Here is an 11,180-nt window from a genome sequence, read left to right on the forward strand (position 1 = left end):
AGTTGAAGGGAAAATCATTTATGACTTGGCCTATTTGTAACACCCCGTTTTTCAAAGCATAAAAAGGGGTATTATTTTTTTTTTTTAAAACAACACGCTTAAATAAAATGGCGCGCGTGAACGCCCGCAGCTATCTCGGCAATTCGTCATTCAATAGAAAATAAATATAACATCAACACATTATATTACAGGGCTTCCTCGAAGCAAAGTGTGTACCTGAATAATTTACATACAACGGATATAGCAAGTTCATCAACCAAAAAGACACGAGTCATGAACCGAATATATCACAAGGCCCAACGGCACTAACATGTCTGAGTATAATGTATAAAACATACAGTCATCCCAAAATATAACCTAGGACCTAAGCCTACCAAAATGTAGCCTAACAAGCGCTACTCTCTACACTCCGGGATAGTCCACGAAGTCCTCGCCGTCCACATGGCCTACGGTCTCAGATGGCGCTCCATCGTCTGGGGGTGGGAGGAGCCCGCGATATGGCATGCAAAATAAGGGTCACCAACTGGAAACAAGTAATAAAATACCGAATACACATACCAGAATAGAAAGCGGTAAACACTTATCACATCCTCACACCAAGAAGAATAAATAAAGTGCACACATACCCTAATGCAAGACCTCTAATGAATGGTTGTGGCACAATCACCCAGATCGAATGCCACATGCATGAATTCCGGAAAAAGGTGGATTACACCCGGCACAATCACCCAGATCAAATGCCAACTCAATTGGTGGATAACTCCGGAGTACAATCACCCAGATCAAATACCGGCTCCATTAACGGCGGTACAATCACCCAGATCAAATACCGTCTCCGTTAAAGGCGGAAGTATCACCCGGTACAATCACCCAGATCAAATACCGACAATGTTTGCATGAGCATACGTCCCTACATATACTAATGCAACAAACATACACCTATTCATAACCACATGTCAACACATATATTTCCCACATATACGTAAGACAAATAACATCGAAAACAACCAAGCACACAAGCATGGAACCAAAACAAGCATAACCACAAGCATACCCTAATGCTATTGACGGAAATAAAAAGGTGCCCTTACCTCGGCGAAACTTCCAATTACAAACGATTCCGAGTTATGCAACAATTCGTGCGCCCTAAAATAGTGGAGCGTACAATCCATAAGTCACGCCCAAAGTATTATAATGAAACTAAACCTATCAACAAAGGTCTAGAGGCATCTAAGGCACTTCCTAACACTCTCGGATATTATATTCGAGTCCTCCCCATAGTGATTAAAAATTCCCGAAGTTAAATACACTATTTTTCACAAAACAAACACATTTTCGACAAAATAGTTTTCAAACTAAAATGACCATAACTAATTCAACTCTTGTCCACTCGAGACGAACCATACGCCAAACTCTTCGTCTCGAAAAGACGGATCAAATGGTTAAGTTTTGAGGGAACTGAAACAATTTTAAATGGACGAAAATGCCCCTGCACAGTTCGTCCAGAATTGAGAAATCAAGGCATTCTCCCACAAATTTTCATTTTCAAAGCATACCATTGCTCTCTATGGTTTTAAACTTCAAAGGACACTTTCATACACTACCAAAACACTTGAAAACAACCTAAAAATTTTACGAAAATATCTCGACAAAATAATCGAGTTTTTCTTGCGTCGCAAGTTTCAAGTTTTTCTTTCCAAATACAATCCTATAATCAAACTTTGACCCACCTATGATCATTTCATCAAAGCATGCTCATTTTTCACAAAATTGTGGACTTAGAAAAATTTCACAAATTTCCCCCCCCCCCACACAAGCTCTAGGTTCTGCCCTCCAAAATGGAAGTGGCACTTCCGCTCAAAATTTTTCGCTTCCGAGGGCATGGTAATATCCCATAATACCCCCGAGTTACTAATCCAAGCCCCAAAAAATTTTCCGGGCAAAGCCTCAAATTTCGAAAATTCAATTTTAGGTTCTTTAACACACATACAACACTAAAACCATTTTTTTCCCAAAATTTTTTTGCATGGTAATTCGCCCTAGGCCACCATTGTGCCTCCCTCAAAGCCCTAACTAATTTTGAAACCTCTACCACACTTTTCCGAAATTTCTCATGACCAAAAGTTTTCAAAATAAGGACCACACTCAAAATTTTTCCAATACTAATACCTAGCATGTATCTATGAGTCCACAAGTCTTTGAAATTGATCAACCAAATCATTTTGAGGGCCAAAGCAAGGATTTCCAAAAATTTGTTCATGAACACCTCAAGAACACACATAAAAAATAAATTTTCTTGTTTCACAAAAACAAAACCATTTCCTAACATCCATTTCCCTACAAAGCTCATAAACAACTTCAAAAATAAAAGCACAACACAATTTTCCAAAGTTATGAGCATTTCAAATAAGTTTTTCAAACCCTAACAAAAGATTTTATGAAAATCTTAATCACCATGGAAATCACAACATGCCAAGCTTAAACAAGCTTAAATACTACTCCTAAACACTTCCTTAGAACCACAAACAACCAAAACTAATTTCTAGAAAAATAATTCTCAAGAACATAACCCAAAAATTCCTAGAATCATGAGTTTCTACCAAGCAAAAACAAGGAGAAGGCTAGTTACCTTAAGAGAAGTGATTTCCTTGCAAGTTCTATGGATTTCCCTAGCTTGGAATGAGATGATTTGGTGATGAAATGAAAAATTGGTGAAGGTATGAAAATGGGGGATGGCTTCACGGTTTGGAGAGGAAGAGAAATGGAAAAATTCAGATTTTTCTAAGTCCCCAAAAAATCTAAACCTCCTTACTATACATTGGTCTTGGTCATTCCTAGCCATTGGATCAAAAGCACTTTCTCTAGATCAAATCCTAGCCATCCATTTTACTTTAACAAATATCTAGATATTTTCTCTCACGCCCCACAGCTCTCGCGCGCCGCGACGAGCAAAACTCGTAAAAACAGAAAACTTACGGAACGGAAGTCCGTCTCAAAATAATTCCAAAACTTATCGCCGAATCTTTTTCCGCGACTGTAATTTTCTTCCACACTCTCGAAAATTATTCTCAGGACATATCCTAACTCGCGCAGATATATAAAACTTCCACCCAAAATTCTACTGAATTCAGAAACCGTAAAATTTTACGTCAGCGGGTAAAATTTCTACTCGTTTTTCCAAAAGCGAGAATAATCCAAAACTCGTCATTCTGAATTTGCATAAACCTTCTCATACATAAAAGAGGATTACAGCCCAAAAGTCTGTGCCTTTCCAGCGCACGAGCACAAAACAGACTCCATCTCAGCAAAAATCCTATTATTGCGACGATACTCACAAAAACACTTAACCAAAAACCCTAAATTCCTTAGCCATTACTTATTTTCTTCACGCAAAAGGTACTGTGGAATTACGGGTCTTACACTATTACTGGCCGCAATACACTCCCATTACTTATCAGCTTGGCCATGATGTTGTGGTCTTCACATTCTCCAAATGCACCGGTCATGCTGGTTCGCGTATAGGGTGAGTTCGTGATATCGACCATATTCTATGTTACACTTGCTGTTGCATTTGCAATCTTGCAACAAACTTTTATATTGAGATAAAATGGGAGAAAATACGGTCTATATAGCCGCAATTACTATTGCAATATTTTTGCTAATTGGTTCATTTTATTTTATTTTGTGACGCATGTGGTGTAACAACCCACATTTTAAACTTTAATAGAATTATTATTAAAGGATAGAAAAAGAAATGAACAAGAGGGCAGTTTGGTAATAGTCCTTTAATGAGTATACATAAGACAAAATATTGCATCCTTTCATTCTCTCTTCCATATTTATCAGCAAAAACTTTTTTTTTTTACAATTTCCTTGTCTCTCTCTCTCACGCCAAATCCTTGTCACCCTCCAACCATTCATCAATTTCTCTAGCTCAAAACCCACATGCAAACTGAAAATCCTTTCATTGAACATAAGGAACAAGGTAAGAACTTGGTTGATGAATTTGCTTCAGAAAATGCTACAATATGACATTTTTTGTTAGTCACAAGAATGAATGATTACTTTTGTTGTTATTGAAAATTGTTTACAATTTAAATATTTATGTTCTTTCTTTTTTTTTTTTTTTTTAAAATATATGTTTTCTATAAGGGGCCCATTTTTATAATTTGCCCGGGACCTCTAAATTCTCGGATACGGCCGTGATAAAGAAGTATGGTAGCATCTAAATATTCATGATACTACCTGAATGTATGTTTATTATATATATATATATATATATATATATATATATATATATATATATATATATATATATATATATATATATATATATATATATATATATATATATATATATATATAAATAAGTTGATCAAGTATACGAAATGGATTTGAGCCATGTATGGATTTGAGCCATGTATGATGGTCTCTACTATTAATGGTACTTCACCTTTGTCACATTCCAATGGAAAAACAATACCCCTCTTTATTTTCTCACGCAATTCCTTTGTCAATGTTGAGAAGTAAATTATCTTTATTTCCACCTCCATTTACACGTCATATTATTTTCCTATGCCATTATTATTATTATTATTATTATTATTACTATTATTATTATTATTATTGTTATTTTTATTTTTAGACACAAGTTAATTATTTAAGGGGCAAAATTTGGTAGGGGTGATCCAGTGGCATTCCGGCCATATTGGGAGAAGGTGAGAGATGAATGTACGGTAGAGATCAAATGTGATGAATGGATGAGTTACCTTGGTGATACAAACAACTTATGTTGGTATATGGTGCCACAAATGAGGGATGCAAACAATGAGGCTCCACAATGTGGTCGGTAATGCTGTCACAAAAGATAAGTTCTTAGTATTAGGGACAGGTTCTTCTCAACTCTACCAAGCTCTTCTTTATGCACTCTCTCCTTCAGAATCCTCTCATCGTCCCATTAATGTTGTTGCTGCTGCACCTTATTATTCGGTAATTTTTCTTTAGTTTCAATTATTTTAGCTGAGTAAGATTTATTTACAAACAATTTATTCATTTTAAAAAATATTTGTTCCTACAAATTCTAGTTTTCACTTTGTCCCTTGAAAATACAAAAGATATGTAGTTTGAGTCTCGCTGAATTTTTTTATGAATAACAAATATTTAAAATATATTTTTCAATTTCGAAAATTACTTCTTGAAATGGCTTGATCTAATCCTACATATAAATCATGACTTATTAGTGTTTGATTGAAAGGTTTACTAAGAACGCCGCTTGTGTTTAATTTGCAGGAATACAAAGACGCAACTGATATCTTGCAATCAAGGCTATTTCAATGGACCGATGATGCTGCTCTGTATGATAAAGATGAACCTTACATAGAGGTTGTGACCTCCCCAAACAACCCTGATGGGACTCTTCGTGTACCGGTAGTGAACTCTGGAGTTGAAGGGAAAATCATTTATGACTTGGCCTATTACTGGCCGCAATACACTCCCATTACTTATCAGCTTGACCATGATGTTATGGTCTTCACATTCTCCAAATGCACCGGTCATGCTGGTTCGCGTATCGGGTGAGTTCGTGATAAAATGGGAGAAAATATGGTCTATATAGCCACAATTACTATTGCAATGTTTTTGCTAATTGGTTCATTTTATTTTATTTTATGACGCAGGTGGACATTTGTAAGACATTGAAGTTGCTAAAAAGATGATAAGATTCGTACAGTTAAACTCCATTGGCATGTCAAGAGAATCCCAAATTTGAGCTGCTAAGATGATTGGAGTGATTTGTGATGGTTACAAAAATTTAAAGTCCATTGAATCTGATCACCTCTTTTTATTGATTATAGCAAAAGACTCATGAAAGAAAGGTGGGAGAAATTTAAGGGAGCTATTGAGAAAAGCAAGGTTTTTACCTTGACCAAATACCCAACTTCCTATTGTCACTTCAACAAGGACTTATCTGAGCAATACCCAGGTAATATATTTTCACCTATGAAATCTGAAAACACATGGACACCAATTGTAAATCTGAAAATGAATTAATTAAATGTGTTACATGTTTCCGTGTCATGTCAATATTAGCCATCTGACAACACTTTCGATTAAATATGCATGACTTACATATTTCCACTAGTTATTATTGTTTTGTTGATTTTTGTTTTTCACTATTTTTTTTTAAAATTCCTATACAGCTTTTGCTTGGTTGAACTGCTTGGAGGGCATAAAAGATGGCGAGAGTTATTTGGAAAAATTGAAGATTCGTACAAGAGGAGGGGAGAGATTTGGTGTCGATGCAAAGTATGTTAGGGTTAGCATGATTGGTACAGAGGACGAGTTCATTGAATTATGTACAAGATTGTCAAATGCTAAAAGGGAATGATGTTGGAACCATAAAAACTATCATATGTAGTGTTAGCTAGATAGCTTGAGTTTCATCAAAATATATAAAAATACATCATTTCTGCTATTAAGATAGGGGATGCTTGATGATTAAACATCATAGATAGGAGTCGTGGATCTTTAATTATTAGTTCAATTTTGATAGTAATCATTGATATAGAATTTAATTTTGGCCTCAAGTGAGTTCATAGTCAACGATTTATATGTTTTTTTTCTTTCTTTTTTTTTGACAAGAATGATTTATATGTTTTAAATTCATAGTTTATGTTTTCTTTAAATTTTTTTACCGAATATTGAATTGTTAATAACATGACATTATTGAAATCAATTTTAAGAGCAAAATTTCCCCAAAAACATTTTCTATCAAAAAGATTAATAGCTTCCGATGTGTTGCTGATGCATTCCTCTATATTTTTGCAATAACTAATACACAAATGATCTTAAAAGTTTTATAATGTGGCATTATGTCATTTTGCCACATTGAAAATTAGTAAATTAACATATTAAAATAATTCATTACAAACTTAGAAAACTCAAAAAGACATTTTTTATTTTATTTTAAAAAAAGTTAAAAATTAAGATAATTATACTATATGTCCACTCAATAACAGACAAAATCAAACTAATCCCATTTGCAGTACCAACAACGATGGATTCATCTAGCCACACTATGTTCCTAACAACTGATGCATTATAAACTTCTTCATCACCCTTCCCACTTTTACTCCAAAAAATAAGCTCTGCAATCACCAATGTCTCCCAATAGCAAATGATTCACTATCTATCACAAACAACTCTACCAAATTATGCAGAAACTTTTGATTATCAGTCAGCAAAGGCATATAAGAGTTTTCCAGAGAGTGCCTCGACAGGAGTTGCCAAGATAAGTTATAAATTAAAGTGAACGATGCTACAATGTTATTATAATGTTATGTCTAATTTTGATTGATTAAAACAGATGTGCGGATCGACTTGCTAACCATTGCCATTCTATTTTAGACTTTACTTGGTGGAACTCTATGCCACAATTTCTCTGGGGAGCTTTCATCAATGAAAAATTCAGACTCCCCAATTATCGTTTTGCTTAGTCTCAGTTATTTCTTCTGGGGTCAGACCTAGCCCCCCCTCTTTTGTAAATATCATTTTCTATTTATATATATTATTACGAGCTATAGGTTCGGTATAAGAATGTTTGGGGGTACCAACTTAGTTGAGATGTCTACTCATTGCTTGAAGCCTAGATGCTCTTAACTTATAAAAAAAAATTGATTACAACACCAACAGTCGTATGCAGTGGTATAGAGATGGGATAATGACGAGATATTGCTCTCGGTCTCTAATCTTTGGTTCTTTTAACTTTTTAATTCCGTCCTAAAATTTTGATTCTTTTAAAAAACCAACACGAAATTAATGATGTTTTACTACTTATATTCTTACAAAAACCAAAAACATTCATTAAATGAAATTTACAATTCTTTAATAAATTAAGAAATACTTCTAAATGCCCACAATTTAATTAATTTAATATAATCGAATAAAATTACTTATTAAAGAAGAAGACGGATCAACATATTAGAGGGGATGTTGCTAATCATATACCACGTATTCTGTTAAAAATATAAAATAATATTATCTTCTAATGGATCATATACGATGGATTAGAGGGGGAGGTTCCTAATCATATACAATGAATTTTGTTAATAAATATAGGAATATTATCTACTAATGTAATTTTTATTTTGCTTATCTGATTGTTTTTTGCTTATATTATCACTATATTTTTTTTGCTGAATATTACTATACACATTCAATGCATTTAGATGTTTTTTAAAGCTTAAATGTCGGCGTGTTGATTCATCCTCATTGCAACGCAAATGTCAATTTTTTTATGAACCAACGCAATGGTCAAATATGGCAAGAACACAAAATAGTCAAGTTTTTTTTTTATGAACCATCGCAATGGTTAAATATGTTAAGAACAAAAAAAGAATAACATTATATAAAAGGGAGAATGAATTAGGGAGACAAATAAAGGAGATATTATTATTCATCTCCTTCACATAATGTTTTTCCTCTCACTATATATATGAATGCAAACTATAACAACTAAATAAAAACAAAAAACAACCAAGAGTGAAAGATATAAACACACATCGTCATCAACAAAACAAAAAGCATATTAATATATTAAAGAATGGTGGTCTCTACTATTAATGGTACTTCACCTTTGTCACATTCCAATGGCACAACAATACCCCTCTCTACTTTCTCACGCAATTCCTTTGTCAATGTTGAGAAGTAAATTATCTTTATTTCCACCTCCATTTACAAGTCGTATTATTTTACTATGCAATTATTATTATTATTATATATTATTATTGTTATTTTTATTTTTAGACACAAGTTAATTATTTAAGGGGCAAAATTTGGCAGGGGTGATCCAGTGGCATTCCGGCCATATTGGGAGAAGGTGAGAGATGAATGTACGGTAGAGATCAAAAGTGACGAATGGATGAGTTACCTTGGTGATACAAACAACTTATGTTGGTATATGGTGCCACAAATGAGGGATGCAATTTTGAGGCTCCACAATGTGGTCGGTGATGCTGTCACAAAAGATAAGTTCTTAGTATTAGGGACAGGTTCTTCTCAACTCTACCAAGCTCTTCTTTATGCACTCTCTCCTTCAGAATCCTCTCATCATCCCATTAATGTTGTTGCTGCTGCACCTTATTATTCGATAATTTTTCTTTAGTTTCAATTATTTTAGCTGAGTAAGATTTATTTACAAACAATTTATTCATTTTAAAAAATATTTGTTCCTACAAATTCTACTTTTCACTTTGTCCTTTGAAAATACAAAAGATATGTAGTTTGAGTCTCGCTGAATTTTTTTATGAATAAAAAATATTTAAAAAATATTTTTCAATTTCGAAATTACTTCATGAAATGGCTTGATCTAATCCTACATATAAATCATGACTTATTAGTGTTTGATTGAAAGGTTTACTAAGAACGCCGCTTGTGTTTAATTTGCAGGAATACAAAGACGCAACTGATATCTTGCAATCAAGGCTATTTCAATGGACCGGTGATGCTGCTCTGTATGATAAAGATGAACCTTACATAGAGGTTGTGACCTCCCCAAACAACCCTGATGGGACTCTTCGTGTACCGGTAGTGAACTCTGGAGTTGAAGGGAAAATCATTTATGACTTGGCCTATTACTGGCCGCAATACACTCCCATTACTGATCAGCTTGACCATGATGTTATGGTCTTCACATTCTCCAAATGCACCGGTCATGCTGGTTCGCGTATCGGGTGAGTTCGTAATATCGACCATATTCTATGTAACGCTTGCTGTTGCATTTGCAATCTTGCAACAAACTTTTATATCGAGATAAAATGGGAGAAAATACGGTCTATATAGCCACAATTACTATTGCAATGTATTTGCTAATTGGTTCATTTTATTTTATTTTGTGACGCAGGTGGGCATTTGTAAAAGACATTGAAGTTGCTAAAAAGATGATAAGATTCGTACAGTTAAACTCCATTGGCGTGTCAAGAGAATCCCAAATTCGAGCTGCTAAGATGATTGGAGTGATTTGTGATGGTTACAAAAATTTAAAGTCCATTGAATCTGATCACCTCTTTTTTGATTATAGCAAAAGACTCATGAAAGAAAGGTGGGAGAAATTTAAGGGAGCTATTGAGAAAAGCAAGGTTTTTACCTTGACCAAATACCCAACTTCCTATTGTCACTTCAACAAGGACTTATCTGAGCAATACCCAGGTAATATATTTTCACCTATGAAATCTGAAAACACATGGACACCAATAGTAAATCTGAAAATGAATTTATTAAATGTGTTACATGTTTTCGTGTCATGTCAATATTAGCCATCTGACAACACTTTCGATTAAAAATGCATGAGTTACATATTTCCACTAGTTATTAGTGTTTTGTTGATTTTTGTTTTTCACTAATTTTTTTTTTTAAAATTCCTATACAGCTTTTGCATGGTTGAAGTGCTTGGAGGGCATAAAAGATGGCGAGAGTTATTTGGAAAAATTGAAGATTCGTACAAGAGGAGGGGGGAGATTTGGTGTCGATGCAAAGTATGTTAGGGTTAGCATGATTGGTACAGAGGACGAGTTCATTGAATTATGTACAAGATTGTCAAATGCTAAAAGGGAATGATGTTGGAACCATAAAAAATGTCATATGTAGTGTTAGCTAGATAGCTTGAGTTTCATCAAAATATATAAAAATACATCATTTCTGCTATTAAGATAGAGGATGTTTGATGATTAAACATCATAGATAGGAGTCGTGGATCTTAATTATTAGTTCAATTTTGATAGAAATCATTTATATAGAATTTAATTTTGGCCTAAAGTGAGTTCATAGTCAATGATTTATATGTTTTTTTTCTTTTTTTTTTTGACAAGAATGATTTATATGTTTTAAATTCATAGTTTATGTTTTCTTTACAAAATTTTACCGAATATTGAATTGTTAATAACATGACATTATTGAAATCAATTTTAAGAGCAAAATTTCCCCAAAAACATTTTCTATCAAAAAGATTAATAGCTTCCGAAGTGTTGCTGATGCATTCCTCTATATTTTTGCAATAACTAATACTCAAATGATCTTAAAAGTTTTATAATGTGGCATTATGTCATTTGGCCACATTGAAAATTAGTAAATTAACATATTAAAATAATTCATTACAAACTTATAAAACTCAAAAAGACATTTTTTAT

At 33.6% G+C, this 11,180-nt stretch overlaps 2 protein-coding genes across 2 annotated transcripts; both read left to right on the forward strand.

The window, feature by feature from the left end:
* Window positions 1-5,850: 5,850 nt before the first annotated feature.
* On the forward strand, window positions 5,851-6,391 carry LOC123894327 (L-tryptophan--pyruvate aminotransferase 1-like). Its single transcript, XM_045944295.1, has 2 exons — window positions 5,851-5,980; window positions 6,198-6,391. Exons 1-2 carry the CDS (start codon window positions 5,863-5,865, stop codon window positions 6,383-6,385), a joined length of 306 nt encoding a protein of 101 aa, XP_045800251.1. The 5' UTR covers window positions 5,851-5,862; the 3' UTR covers window positions 6,386-6,391.
* Window positions 6,392-8,259: 1,868 nt separating this feature from the next.
* On the forward strand, window positions 8,260-10,771 carry LOC123898905 (L-tryptophan--pyruvate aminotransferase 1-like). The gene is made up of 5 exons (XM_045949943.1): window positions 8,260-8,703; window positions 8,839-9,144; window positions 9,444-9,728; window positions 9,899-10,203; window positions 10,424-10,771. Exons 1-5 carry the CDS (start codon window positions 8,600-8,602, stop codon window positions 10,609-10,611), a joined length of 1,188 nt encoding a protein of 395 aa, XP_045805899.1. The 5' UTR covers window positions 8,260-8,599; the 3' UTR covers window positions 10,612-10,771.
* The last annotated feature ends 409 nt before the right edge of the window (window positions 10,772-11,180 follow it).

Source organism: Trifolium pratense, linkage group LG7, assembly GCF_020283565.1.
Source record: "Trifolium pratense cultivar HEN17-A07 linkage group LG7, ARS_RC_1.1, whole genome shotgun sequence".
NCBI lineage: Eukaryota > Viridiplantae > Streptophyta > Magnoliopsida > Fabales > Fabaceae > Trifolium > Trifolium pratense.

Coding starts and splice junctions, on each gene's coding strand:
- LOC123894327 (XM_045944295.1), top strand. CDS start 5,863: ATGAAAGAAAGGTGGGAGAAATTTAAGGGAGCTATTGAGAAAAGCAAG. Junction 5,981..6,197: donor CTTATCTGAGCAATACCCAG/GTAATATATTTT, acceptor ATTCCTATACAG/CTTTTGCTTGGTTGAACTGC.
- LOC123898905 (XM_045949943.1), top strand. CDS start 8,600: ATGGTGGTCTCTACTATTAATGGTACTTCACCTTTGTCACATTCCAAT. Junction 8,704..8,838: donor TCCTTTGTCAATGTTGAGAA/GTAAATTATCTT, acceptor AAAATTTGGCAG/GGGTGATCCAGTGGCATTCC. Junction 9,729..9,898: donor CATGCTGGTTCGCGTATCGG/GTGAGTTCGTAA, acceptor TTTGTGACGCAG/GTGGGCATTTGTAAAAGACA.